The 14,761-nt window shown below is 49.8% G+C and overlaps 1 protein-coding gene across 1 annotated transcript; it reads right to left on the bottom strand.

Annotated features, from left to right (window-relative positions):
• Positions 1-898: 898 nt before the first annotated feature.
• Positions 899-14,528, bottom strand: Metrnl (meteorin like, glial cell differentiation regulator). The gene is made up of 4 exons (XM_006987620.4): positions 14,109-14,528; positions 8,818-9,203; positions 2,667-2,726; positions 899-1,474 (listed from the first exon to the last, which is right to left on the bottom strand). Exons 1-4 carry the CDS (start codon positions 14,324-14,326, stop codon positions 1,155-1,157), a joined length of 984 nt encoding a protein of 327 aa, XP_006987682.1. The 5' UTR covers positions 14,327-14,528; the 3' UTR covers positions 899-1,154.
• Positions 14,529-14,761: the final 233 nt, after the last annotated feature.

Raw genomic sequence — 14,761 nt, 5'->3', positions numbered from 1 at the left:
TTTGATATTTATTGTAGCCTTTGACTGTGACCTAGTTAGAAATGGAGTCATAATCATGCGAAGATGAGGTCACCAGGGTGGGCCTTAAATCAATGACCTGTGTCCTCCTAAGACAGAAATTTGACACAGCAGAAGTCACATGTCAAGGAAAGCAACACCAGAGTAAAGAGTCACAGGCTAAGGACGCCTATAGTCACCAGAAGCTAAAATGTCCCTCCTGGAATCAGAAATGTGGTTCTGCTCATACCCATTCTGGCTTCCAGAACTGTCTAAATTAAAGCCTGCTGTTTAAGCCTCAATTTTTGGAGATTTTTTACCACAGAAAAACTCATACCCTCTGAAGAAATGAGGCCAGTAAGTAGGTGAGTCCCTTGGTATCCAGAGATTTAGACAAGTACTGGCTCAGTGGAAAATGTGTGGACAGATGCAGAAGGCAGCAGTGGCCTGGGAGGAGCAGGAAAGGGGCGTGTACCTAAAGCTAGGCAGCACCATACAGACTGTCCTGTGAACAAGAGGTCGAGGGACAGCAGTGCCACTGCTGAGTAGAGAAGGTCAGTGCAGGCACCCATCTGATGGGTTAAGATGGATGGTAACAGTGTGCTCAGATCCTGGTCTTTATTCTCTAGAATGGAAGCAGCCTACAGTCTGGGAAGGTTGCCAGCTGCAGAGATGGTCTTTAAAAATCAGAAACAAAATGAATGGAAAGTAAAGTATTTGTTCCATGCATTTCTATCACAAGGATAACAAGGTTGAGTGGTAACCATGGAAGCCCATAGCCATCACTGTGCACCACAACCTAGCTCCCACCAATAATACATCAGACCAAATGCAATGGCTAAAGTTAACTTTGTAAAAACACTATTAAATGGCACACCAAAGGCATCTCCAGACACAAGAATTTGTTTCCTATGGACATTTCTTTCTTTTTTTTTTTTACAAAAAATATAATAACTTAGTTTGAATTTTACAGAATTTCCAATGGGTCAGGGCATCCTTGGCTGAGACCTAATGGGTCAGAGCAGCATGTACCTTTCCAGTTTGAGCACCAGGCTGGGCCCATGCCACCACCTTGCAGCCTTTATCAGGATTTGATAGAGCAACTGAGGACACAAACCATGGCTCATTTGAAGAACAGTACCATGTCACCCTGCAAGTCACTCCATATTGACCTCACAGGGGTTTATGCCCCTCTCCTCGGCATTCTTGTACATCCTCTGAAAGTCACTAAAGCGTGGGGCACATCCAAGTTGTGCCTCCCCAAAGTGCACATGTCCAGTGAAGAGGAATTCTCCATGCCCTGGCCGTACACCACACTCCAGAAGTGTCGTGACATGGCCCAGCCAGTGGCCACTGCCCTCAGGAGCTGGCTGGAAGACCCTACTCTTCTGCCGGTGGAGCCTGCTCACCCGCAGGTAGATGATTGATGCTTGCTGTTCTGGCACATGGGTGACATCCTGGATGAAGCCTCGGACAACTGTAGAGGAAAAAGACAGGTCAGCAGATCTAATGGGCACTGTCAACATGGCAGGAACATACAGCACATGTCACCCTGGGCATGTCCTCGGCTATCAAAGACATTAGAACCTAGACTTTAACCCACTCTGTCACTTAGTAGCCTTTAGAAAGCTCAATGATGAGCAGCAGTCCATGATACTGGCAATGTCAGACAAAGGTATTCCACTGAGCATCAGCTACACAGCACATGCTCTTCAGGTAAGAACAAAAAAATAAGCAAAATGCTCTGCAGTTCTGGGTCCTATCAGGTTTCACAGTGCAGCTCAAAAGTCAAGAATGATGTGAGGGGAGGGGACAGAGAATGACTTGTATTGGGTGGTTGGTTAAAGCCTAGAGAGTAGAGCAATAAGGAGTCAAGATAGTTCTTGGCTTTGGGATGAGGGTTTGAGTAGGGCCAGCTGGGCTCCATCTTAATGTAGCCACTGTTATGGCAGCAGTTCAGGAAGGACCACCTTGGTCCCTGGTGAGATGCCCATGTCATTTTAGGATGTGGATGTGGAAGCTGGGGGAGAGTACCTTGGTTGAGTGGCATTTCCTACAAGAAGCAAGGCTAAGAGTCTGCAAAGGAAGTGTTAATTGGAGTTGGGGTGAGTAGAAGTGAGTGGAAAAATCTGTCTGCTGTGGGTATGGGGTCTTGGGCTGGGGCCATCAGTTTAGCCCCCACTCCAAGACTTGGGACCTCTTGGGCCTCACCAAGACTTGGGACTAAGAAGAGCACTGTGCAAACATCTCTGACTCCAAAAGGGCTTTCAAAACCCCAGCCACCAGGATGAAGAATGGGCAAAGCTCTGAGCTGGGGCTAGCTCAGGCACATACCAGGCTGCCCTCTGAACTTCTGAAATGTTACTGGGAACTTAAGGACTTTCAGAGTCCCCAGGAGGCTGTGAGCTGCTTTGCACAATGAGAACTCACTGACACACCTAGAATGCAAACTTCAACTCTGTCTGCATGCATGGTGTGCAGACTTGCCTTAGTGCACACAGTGCCCTGCTCCCTGTGATTCCAGGGTGAGGCCAGGTTGAGCAGCTTCAGCACCACCACCACCACCACCACCAGTACACACACACACACACACACACACACACACACACACACACACACAGAAATCAATGCCCTCAGACCCTGGAAAGACAACCACAGGGCAGACTTACCAAAGTCACTGGTGCAGATGGCAAGGAGGACCTCAGTGTCACTGCAAGGCCGACATGGAGCTGGGGAGGAAAGAACAGGATAGATGATACAGCCCAGACAATGCTGGTTAGTCACAGACCCTCCCCAGCCCTGACACTGCAGAATATAAAAGGCCTGCCTCCCTGCCCTACATTTGAGGACATATGTTAGAATGAGACAAAGTCAAGGTGAGACTTCTGGCCAACTCCAACTCTACCACAGCGGTGATCAGCAATGCAGGAGGCAGAAGACCAACTTCTGCCAAGCCAGACACTAATTCCAGATGATCACTTGACCATCCTGGCTCATACTATAGCAACAATAACATGAGCCCAGATAAAGAAGTTCCATGCCACCACTTGTTTACCTTGTTAGTGTAGTTCCAAATAAGTAATAACTCTACTCATTTAAAAACAAAACAGTTATTAAATGACTGTCACAATGCAAAACATCCCCAAGCTGAACTGAAACCATGTGCCTATACCACTCAACCAAGGTACCTTCCCCTAGCTTCCACACCCACATCCTAAAATGACATGGGCATCTCACCAGAAAGCAGATTCCCTACTGCAGTGTGATGTCTACTCCCCAGAACATAGCCCTGTGGATAATCTCACTCAGCCCATCTGCCCCAGGCATTTCCTACAAGAAGCAAGATTAAGAGTGTGCAAAGGAAGTGTTAATTGGAGTTGGGGTGAGTAGAAGTGAGTGGGAAAATCTGTCTGCTGTGGGTATGGGGTCTTGGGCTGGGGCCATCAGTTTAGCCCCTTACTCTAGGCCTCCCCCAGCCTTGGGACAAGTTATATTCTATAAAGCCCATCAAATTGAGTCCTACTCACAGGACTCAGGCTTGAGACACCTAAAACCTGGGGCCTGGCATCCTACAGAGAGCCCAGATGTATATACACTCCTACCCCAATGGTCAACCACTTATATAACCCACTTCTCCAGAGATAGCCCTCTCCTGCCCTTTGTCCCACTTCCCCTGGTATGGAACAGAAACTGTGGTTCAGCAGCTTTTCCACAGACCACTCAGAGTGGATTCAGGAAGATGGAAGCTTATTTGTTGTGAATATGTCTTAAGGTTTTGTCCTCAGTTTCCTGCTTGGGGCCAAGTTGGACAAATAAACAGAAATCCTGAGTTATAAAAGCTCAGTAGATATATTTCCCTGGAGTCATTGCCCTTCTCTTAGGGCAGCTTGGTCTTGAAGAAACTCATGCTATCCACATGCCTGGAGGCCACACAGCCTGACCCTGAGTGCTGGTGACTTGGCCCCAGGGGAATCAAGACAGCACTCAAGTGGGCGGAGGGAGGGCAAGCAGGCCAAGTGTTTCCAGGCCAACAGAAGTTCATAGAAGCTTTATGAGGTCCTGAAAGAGTAAACCTGAGACAAAGCCTTAGGGTTTACAGTGTCCCAGTCAAACACAGCTCTCTGTGGACCCTTGGGCTGGGTGTGTCTGGGGCCCTATCCTTTGGTCCTACCCCAGAAAGGGGGTGAGGTGCCTCCCAGCTTCAGTGCTTGCTGACTCACCCACCCACTCACCTGCCAGCACTTTGGCTTCTATTGAGTTATCAAAAAAGGGAGAAGCTGTGGAACAAGTACAACCTGTTGGCATCAGCATAGTCCATCAGAAAATCAAGCACTCCCACCTCCATGTCAGCTTTACAGTCCAGAGACTTCTGCTGAGGAGATCTGGGTGCAGCCAGACTCCTGGAAGCTGCAGTTTGCTGGTCCCTTGGATGTCCACCCTCAACCCTGGTTGGCCTGCAACTCCTTTCCTTTCTGTGGTATTTTTTTGGGTCATCACAGCCCCCAGCACTGGGGGTCATCTGACCAAATCTGAAGCTGTGTGGTTTCTGTTCATCCTCACACTGACTAGGAACCAGTGGCTCATGTGAGTAGACATGGGTTGGTTTGATTTAGAGCACAAACAGGGCCTAACATTTTGGGCAACATTACACTCAGAGCACAGTTCTCTGGAAAGTCCACACTGGTTGGCACCTGACCAGTGACCACAGCCCACCTGAGGGTCCCCTTCAGGATGGAAAGCAGCAGAAGCTAAGGAAAGGGTTGAGGGTCGAGGCCTCACAGGGCTGAGAGTTGGAGGCAAGAGTCCCCAGAAGCTACCCTAAAGCACCTCAGAGTTGACAGTTACCTAAGTTGAACCAGGACAGCAACTTGCAGTGGAGAGGGGCTGAGAGGTAAGGACTCCAGGCGTGGGGATGTAGCCTGAAACAAGTCTATGAATTTTGCCCTCTCTGTGAATCACATGTGCTCATACCTCAGGTGACAGCTGCAGAGAACACTTAGAGATCATCCCCTTAATTTGTGCTTGCCCTGGCTCACAACTACTTGCAGGAGATGTCAGGCTAGTCAACCCGCAGACCTGTACGAGCCTCACTGAGTCCGTGCTGTGAGCTAGCAGCCCACCTGGAGGCATCCCTGTTCTACTTCTGAGCTTCACTTTTGCAGAAACTCAATGTGGATGATAAAGACCTCAATCTAGGAAGAATTATTAAACAATCAAGTTCATAGCAGCTGTAAAATGTGCTGGTTGCAGATGCTGGCATCACATTTCCTGGGAGCCACTTGGGAAACCAGGCAGGAAAGTGTATAAAAGAAATAAAATGAGGATAAAGAAACAGAATCGAAGGGAGCCTCCCGAGGACACCCGAAGAGTCAGGTGAGGACTCAGTCTGGGCACAGTTGCCAAAAGGGAGGAAAACAGGGAAAGGAAACTCAGGCAAGAATTGCTGGATGGATGCGAGGAGGGTCTGCAGACCTTGTAAGCCAGACCAACTGATGTGTGGGCAACACTGCCTAACAAGAACAGCCAGGATGACACATACAGTTCCAAAGTGAAAACCTTATACACCAGAGCCTTTTAAGATCCCTAGCACACTTTGTGACAGATGGTGGGTACAGTGATTTAACAGGAACAGAGAAGCAAGATTAGGAGTTGAGGCCTAGGCTCCTTCAGTGATCAACATCACCAGTTTCCACCAGAAGGATGATGACCAAGGGTTTCTCTGAACCCTTCATCCCAGCAAGGAAGTCAGTGGAGACAACACCCTTCTTTATCCAAGGTTAGAAGAGGGTTAAGACAAAAAATAATTACAAGATAATTACAGATGCCTGAGAAACAACCAAGGCAAGAACGACCAGAGGATGCATAGCTCCAAAGAATATGCCCTTTGCTCTTCAGCTTCCAGGACACAATGCTTCTTTCTACTTCAAGATATGGCCACCACTGGGCATGGTGGTGCACATCTTTAATCCCAGTACTCTAAAGGCAAAGTTCAAGGACAGCCTGGTCTATATAGTGAGTTCCAGGACAGCCAAAGCTACATAACAGAGAGACACTGTCTCAACAAAACAAACAAACAAAGACATGGCCATCAACCCTGACACCATCAGGGCCATGCTCAAACTGTGAGTCTACCAAAGAGGCCTGGGCAGTGGGGCTCCATGTAGCTTCTCAAGCCTAGTAGCAACAAGCAGATCAAGATTTAAAAAGAATAAGCAGACATGCTCAGAAGCAGCAGGCTCCACCCTGTGAGCCCTATGAGCCAGTAACAGCAATGGCAAATGAAAAGTGTCCTACTGTCCACCTCTTTAGCTGTGTGTCTGAAAAGCCACTGTTGCGACCACCCCCCTCACTTGGCCTCTCCCAGGGTTCCACAGCAATGGCCTAAGTCATGAGCCAGCCAGGATGGAATGGAACCAGAACCCACCAAGCTGAACCTGTTCCGTGTTCTTGCCTTTGCTGTTCACCCCACAGTCATTTCTCGTACATAGTTGAGCCAAGGGAGGTCAGCCTCCAGATGGAGTTTTATCTTTAGTATTCTGCCAGATTTCCCTAAGGGTCAGAGGTAGTGCCACTGCCCAGATATCCTGAGCAAGGCCATAGGGGCAGCAGATGCAGGGCAAGCAGCCAAATCCAGCATCCCAGATGCTGGGGTCACCTCTCATATGATCTATCTATGTCCCTGGAAGAGTACTGTACCCCACTGCTCTGCGCCTTTCTATTTTGATGCAGCTCACAAGTCAACTACACAATCCTAGTGGACATGAAGCTAATACTGTAAACACTCTGGTGAAACTATCCTAGAGCAGTGGCAGGTTCCCTCCTTTCTGGGTGAGGAGCAAGGCTCACATGCACACGTGCAGGATCCCACACAGAGGCACACTCACACATTCTCTTATGCACTCTTGTCTGGGTTCCAACCCACGGCACCACTGTTCTATTGAGTCAGCACAATTGAGAACTGATTCATCTAAGAGCTTGTATGCCTCTGGCACAACCATCCAGGTCAGGTGCACTCTTTCTTCTCTGACTGATACTGCCTTAACTTTGGCTTACATCTTATTTCTGAAACGGCACCAAGGCCAGAGCAGGAGAAGAGGAAAAGCCTGCCACTGGCCCAATCTGAGCAGGACAATGGCCAGCACTAACATTCCACAATATATACCATTCCTTAGGCACTAACAGCTCATGATCTCCATTGTCCAAGAAAGCCAAATATCCAGGTTGAGACTATCTTAACCCTGAGACTTAGGTGGTGCTCCCTAGGAAGGGTGGCACCCAGCTCTAGGTAATACACATGTCTATTGACTGTTTTCAGGCAATGCTAGGGTTGGGCCAGAGCTCATAGCCACCTTAGTCTGAGACCCTGTACTGAGTTCTGATAGTTGTTGTGTAGTGACTGACATTGGCAAGGTGTGAAAAATCACTGCAGGTTTGATTTCAGACATTCAGAGCCAACAAGGTGTATGTTTTAGGATCGTGAGGGAACCCTGAGGCTCAAACACAACAAAGTCCTAGTTACAGGGATAGCATGACATTTTACCTGGTACACTGCCTTGTGTGAGATGAGATCCTGTGGCCTGAGAGGTGCATAGAGTACTGAAAAAAGGACTACAGCTAAATACCTATTCCAGGGCTACTGCCTTCCTGAAACCCCAGGAGAAGCTGAGGCCACTCAACTGACCCCCACAGGTCTCCCGCCTTTAGCCTGGAAATATGGACATAGAAGCTGCAGGCAGTGAGGGACAGGGAGGAGAGGGCAGCTCCTGGAATCTTATCAGTCATCCTCATTTATGGCCAAAGAAATAAGACCCTAATGGATCACAGCACAAGAGGTGAGAAAGACCTGCCTTTCCCTAATGTCCTGATGCCAACATCGCTCTACTATCCACCAACAAAGCCACACAATCCTTGATGCAACTTGCCTGTCACACAGAAAAACATCTACTTGTGTCAAAACAAAACAGATGAACAAAGCCAAGCCTACAGCTTCAGTTATTAGGCACACATATCACGTCATCTGGCAGTCACCTGGTCTTGGAGAAATGGGCACCAGAACCTCATCATCAATCACTATCTAGAGCTGATCCTGCATTGGTTCCTCAGGCTGCTATTCTGTCCCAGTGGGGATCTCCTCCCAGGCCCACCTACCTCAATCTCTAGCAGGCACCTGGCTACACACCTCTCTTTCTCTCTCTCGGACCCTAGGTACGTGCCAGCCTCTCCCTCAGTTTCCTGGCTCTATCTTGTAGAGATAGAGCTGGGTCAGCTGTGCTCTCCTTGGAGACCTTATGTGGTTTTCTCAATCCTGACTAATATCCATCCACAAAAGTCTCTGGGATATCACAGCTTTGTGCTGTTCTGCTCCCCACCCAAAACTATTTCAAGTTTATGGCAGACACTAAAAACTCAAGCCGGTTTGTAGAAGCCCCATCTCAAATGAGTTGTAAAGAGTCCTTTAGGGATCAGACCATAAACCATCTCAGGGAACACAGCCTCCTACCACCTCACTTCCCTCAAGTCAGAAGCTCTGGGGGCCTAAAGTACACCACAACCAGAAGTCTTCTTAAAGGGGGTCTTGGTTGAAAAAGCTGCATTAATTTTAAGGTCCAATACTCTTTTACCTTGCAGTCCCTCAGTAGGACAAAGGGCTCATGGGACAAGCATGCCACAATGAAGCCATAGACACAGGAATGTTTCACAGAAGTGAACAAGGGAGAAGATAGGAGAAAATCAGACTATGAGAAGTTCCAATGTTACCTGAGAAAAAGCAGCAGGACTAAACATTAGCTAGCCCATGCTAGCCCTGAACAGAGTACTCACCAGACAGCACATGCAGGTCCAGTCCCCTCTGCCCACTCATCAGCTCATACTGGAAGCCTGTGGTCCTCCTGCTGATGTCCTGTTGGGGTGTTGCCTCTACAAATAGGCCACCCTGCTCTAGGCTGAAGCACTGCACCTGGCCAGGTTCACCACCGATGTCCCGCACCAACAGTCTCAGTTCTCCAGTTTTTTCCAAATAAATATTGGCCCCAGAGGAGTCCCTGAAAGGCTTGATGCACACAGTGAGGTTCCTGGCAGGTGAGAAGGTGTTGGGCCGCAGGTTAACAATGAGCGCCCCAGTTGGGTACATCCACTCCACAGAGCCTGCTGAGCAGCGCAGGTACACCTGCTCCACCTCCTTGCTATGTGCTTCTCGGGTCAGCCCACTGTGGGAAGAAGGTACAGAGTCAGGCAGGACCTCACAGCAAAGATCCCCATATGCGTTCACCCCACATAGAGCCTCACTCAGGGGTTATTCACACTCACCTGACACATGTTCAGGTACCCACCTCTCTTAGCTGCCAGTGGACCTACTCCAAGAGTCAAGCTGAGCCAGGCCAAATCTCTGATGGCACAGGCCACGCTGGCTCCCCAGACCCTAGATACTACCCATGCTGCATTCAGGGCACCAGAGTCTTAGTCGGTTCCTTAGCCAAGGAAATGACACCAGGAAGTAGCAGCAAGGATGCTCTGTAACTTTGTTTCCAAGACATGGAGCAAAGGAGACCAACAGGACCACTACACCAGCCAAGGTTTCAAACCACTAAGGGAGTGAAAGATAAGGATAAACCTTGCATGTAGAGATGTCATGGGTGTACTACATATGTAATAATATACTCCAGAGAGCAACTTCCAAACCAGCCAGAGGAGTTAGCCACAGGGAATAAGAGATTTTGATTTTCCTTAAGCCAATGATCTGACCATTTTTTCATTCATTTTCAAACCTGAAGTTTTATATCACCAATCATATTTAAAAAAATAAATAAACCCAAGGGCCATTAAAGCAAGGTTCATTATAAGGGCAAAGGAAACATCCCTGGGGCAGGGGGTGGGGAGAAGTCTAAGGACAAGAGGGACTTTGGATGGGATTCCTAAAGTAATAAGGTTCTTAAAGTCATAATTTAACCTCACAAATGCCAAATGAAAGGAGGCATGTAGTATGCTACACCCTTGGGAGGCAGTATTGTTTTCGAAAAATTGAAGCTGCTGAAAATGTAGTAGTTTCTCCTGCTTAGACTAAAAAGCAAAAGTCAGCCTGTTGCTAAGGTTACGTCATAACCACAAGTGGTCTTGGAAAGAAACCAGTGACTTCAGCTAAGAGTTCTATTACATGAGTTTGGTTCTGATCAGATCTCAGACAGGTTCACCCACATTCTTAGGATTTTTATGCAAAATAAAAAAAAAAAAGTTCTATCCAGAACCTAGCCTGAGTGAGTTACCAGAAATCCTTTCTGCAAGGGCAAAAATGTATAACACATGCCATACCTTTACTGCTAGTGACTCATGCTTCCACCCCCCGCCCCAAACCTCATTTTGTATACAAGGACTGCAGTAGTCTAGGACTGTAAGTCACCCCTCAGACCACATCAGAGAAAAGCATTGAAGGTGAACCCCTCCTGACCTGCTTCCCACCCCCGACAAAGCCCTGGGCCAGGCAACAGCCAGCACTAGCAAGACACACATGTAGAACAAACTTAGAAATTACGGTCAATAAAACTCACACATGCTCATCTGACACTATGTAGGAATGGGCATAATTATATCATTATGTGAAAATTAGACTAAATGGTGAGTAGCTGATACACATGGCTAATACCTAATTGTTGTGTTTTTTTCTCTCCTGTCTCCAGCATCAAGAGACAGCTGACACTTGTACCAGGCCAGTCACAAACCTCAGCTCTCTTCCATATAAAGCACCCAGCATGAGGTTTTGCTTCCTGAGGATCAAGAGGGTGGAGGCCTCACTACAGAGGTTCTGGGGGCCCCAGACCACTGAGCTTCAGTATAGTAGAGGTGGATAAAGGGGAAGACTATCCTTCATCCACAAAATAGGCAGAGGCCGAAGGAGCCCAAAGGGACAAGAGGCCAGCCCACAATGCCCAGATTAGGGGCTGCCATCCCAGCAGCCACATACATTATGTGGTGTCCACTGCATTCCACTTATTTGGAAAGAAAAACATGAGGGAAGAGTACCCACAGAAACAAGGTACCTGTTAGCTCACCTCTACTCAGGCCTCACTAGCTAAGGGAAGGATTAGTGTCCATCCCAGGACAAGCAAGAATCTTTCCTGATACTCTCTTAAAATACTCAGGTCAACAAGAGAGATTTCACATCAAAACTAGTGCAGTGTGCATAATCCATGTTTAGAGAAGTAGGAACTAAAGTAAAGGGACCCTCAGCCTAGGACCAGACAGACAGAGCTTTAAAGAAGTCAAGACCAGCCATGCAGGTTCCCACTGAGACACCTAGTACCCTAGATTTTCATTCCCAACACCCCACACCATAAACACAAACACATCCTAAATGACAATTGAACAACAGGACTTTACCATCTTCGTGAAATGTAGATGGCACACCAGCTACACAAAATGAAGCAATCACATTCCACTGCTGTGATTAAGCTACAATACGCAGAGAACTGATCCTAGACTACACCATAAAATTGGCAAGGCTTATTTGATCATAGATTAGACTGAATAAATGGTGTGTATAGGTGCATGATTGTCCTGAGGAACAACGCAATGTCTTTCACACTTGCACATGCTGGACAAGCACTATACCATTAAGCCATATCACCAGCACAATGTTTTGTTTTGTTTTGTTTCCATTAACAAGGGTCACTACCCAGATGAACACACATTTGAGTGGCCTTGTGAGACAAAGTGTAAATTCCAGGTTGGTATGAGGACTCACTGATGTGAGCAGGGGTTGTTCAGGTACACTGCTCATACTGGGACAAGACAAGGGTCTCTAGAAAGGTTTTGGGTCCAAGTGAACTAAAGGCTCTGCTAAGTTTTGCCTTTCATTTCCTACCTTGCAAGACAACCCAGGTGTGACTACACCTGCCATGTGCCTGCTGGTAACAGTGGGAAAGTTCATGGTCCACCTTTATGGCACTGGCTAATAAACAAAGAAAGGGATTTCAAAATTTCCAACTTGATTTCTTGGAAACACCTAGAGCCTACATGAGTTAAATGGAGTGGCCAGTGCTATGGAGAGCAATTCCCTTTCTATCAGAGGCCAGAACCCAACATTTTGAGGCTTGCTCCACCCAGTGATTTATTCTAGACTTCTTGGAGGGAAAAATTCATAAACATTGTGAAGTAGCAAGCACACCAGCATGCTGGGCAGTAGTAAACTGACCTGTTAAGTGTACTTATAAGTGGGGGCAGTGCTATAACACAAGGGACTCTACATGTTCTCCCAATCCCACCTACCTACCTACAACTACCAGGTGCCTTCAGCTGTCCTCTGCCAGGCTGTGCCTTGGGAAAAAAGGCCCTCAAGGGAATCCCAGAATAGGAATGAGTTTGTGGTGATGGGGAGGACGCCCAGGTAGGCATAAGTATGACCAGTTACTGGACACTTCCCACAGCTTACACACAATTGGAGGCCCTTGGCCTGGCTCTGGAGGTGGGCAGGGGAGAGAGGGAATCCAACGGGACAGATAGCCAGCTCACAATGCCCAGGCATGAGTTCGAGTGCTGGGTCACATGCATTATGTGGTGGTCATCTGGTCCCACTTAATTGGAAGCAACAATGTGAGAGAGGACCCACAGAAAAAAGGTGTCTTTTAGTTTATCTATACTCAAGCCCTCACTAGCTAGGGGAAGGTCACCCCTCACCACAGATCCCTGGGCTCAGAGAAAGGTGGTCTTTGAGGCACACAGTCTTCTGAGAACCTGGAAGAAAATCAAGTGTCGGAGTTCAGTTTCTGGTTTTGGTCTGCTGGAACAAGGCAGCCCTAGACCTGAGGCTAGAGTACACTGATTCAGCAGTGCAGGCTGTGAGCAGAGAGCTAATTACCATCGGGAAAAGGGCAGCCCCATAAGAGCTCAACATCACAGGCTCAAGGCCAGCTCTGTGACGGTGCCAGCATTCCCGAGGCCAGTCCTCCAGATCCCATCTGCCCTCGTCTGCCCAAGCTCTACTGACTCCCTGCTCTAACCGGACAGAAGGGATTTCTACTAGAGAGAGAGCTAAAACTCCCTGAAAGGAGGGGCAGGAGCTCCAGCAGGAGTCATTATGAGGGTTGATCGTGGACTCCGTGGTTTCCTCAGAAAGTTAGGCACTGTAAAGTGTACAAGATAACTATTGGTGCCCGGCTTACACAGAGCCTGGGCACCGCTCAACATCCAGCCTTTTCAGAAAACCCTCTTCACCAAAAGCATCCATCACACACTGCCCGCATGAGCCCTCTACACTGTAGTCTGTGCATCAGACCAGATCGTGTACCTCCACCGGCCTGCGCAGGCGCCCTGCCCTTGGAATGAGCCACACCAGACCCCTACCGCCGCCCCAGCCCATGTTTTCAGCGGAGACCCGCATCTGCGCAGCGCGCTAGGCAAACCGCTGAACTGGCAACTTGCAGTGTATAAAACTGGCTCTGCGAAGAGAGGAGGCTGGCCGCTGTGCCTGACACGCCCTCCGTGTCCAGAGCAGCTATTACTCCTCAGGCATCCCGCCCGCGCACACTTGTGACTTGCGCTCCTTTCCACACGTCACACTTCAGTTAAAACAACAACAAAAAAGTCTTTGGCTGTCACCGCTGATGGGGACCAGAGGGGGGTGTCACGGGAACCCTGCGCCCAGCTGCCAAGGGCGGCTTGACCTTCACCGAGCGGGCGCGGGGCTATACCCTACAGCATTTGGCTGCGGACAGGTGTCGAACCCGTCTCGTTGCCCTACAGACGCGACTGGTGCTGGAGCCTATACCGGTCGCGTTTGGACTCCGCGCTCTCCGCGCCACAGCTGTCCTTCTCGATGTGCACAGGACCGAACCTTCCCCAGGGGTCAGAAATCCCAACCTTTGGAGCGCCGAACCCGCAACCGGTGGAGCTCAGGAAACCCCACAAGGGCAGAGATACGCGCACCGAGAGTGGGCGTCTTCCGAGACGGGACCCAGACTCCGCCAACTCTTTTGTTCTGAAACCAGGGTTAGGGCGGGGGTCACCCGGCTTGGCCAGGATCGCGGCCCCTACTCCGCCACCACCAGCAGCTCTGCATCTCACAGCCGAGGGCTCTGGGCCAGGTCAATGCAGTCCACGCTGGAATCGCCGGCAAGACTCACCTCCCCTTCCAGCTGCACAGGTCGCTGGAGTACTGCGCGCTCGCGCCTCCCAGCAGCAGTAGCAGCAGCAGCAGCCGCAGCGGCGGCAGCAGCGGGGGCGGGCCGGGCCCAGGGCCCGGGGACCGAGGCCACTGCTGCCCCGCGCGCCTGCGAGCCGCCCACGCCGCACCCCGCATGCTCCGGCCGGGTCTGCGTCCGGCGTGCGCCCGCACCCACATAGTAGACTTTTGAGCCAGTGCGGCCGGCGGCGTGGTTCCGTGTGCGGGCTGATCACGTCGCCCGTTCGCAGTCCATCCCGGCTTGCCCCTGGCCGCCCACCACAGGAGCTGCCGGAGCCGCCCAAGCTGCAACCAGAGAAGCGCGCCGGCTGCCGCTAGAACCTCTGAGCTGGCAAGTTCCAGGACCCCGGTCTCGCTCAGCTGGGGGGCGGAACCATGAAGCCGCCCCGCCCTCGTCCGAGCTCCGCCCCCGCCTGGCCTTCGGCCGGGGCTAGCAGTTCCGCCCCGCGTGCCAGCTCACAGATCTGCGTCCTGCCAGCTCCTGCCAGCTCTGGCCTGGAACGCCCTGGTATCACGCCGCAGATACCCAGTGGTCAGCATCTCGCGGCACAGGACACGGGAAACTGTAGCTCGGAGTGGGACAAACGAAGACGC

The sequence above is a fragment of the Peromyscus maniculatus genome, chromosome 8 (assembly GCF_049852395.1).
Source record: "Peromyscus maniculatus bairdii isolate BWxNUB_F1_BW_parent chromosome 8, HU_Pman_BW_mat_3.1, whole genome shotgun sequence".
In the NCBI taxonomy this organism is placed as follows: Eukaryota; Metazoa; Chordata; class Mammalia; order Rodentia; family Cricetidae; genus Peromyscus; species Peromyscus maniculatus.
This window is presented reverse-complemented; position numbering and strand designations above follow the sequence as displayed.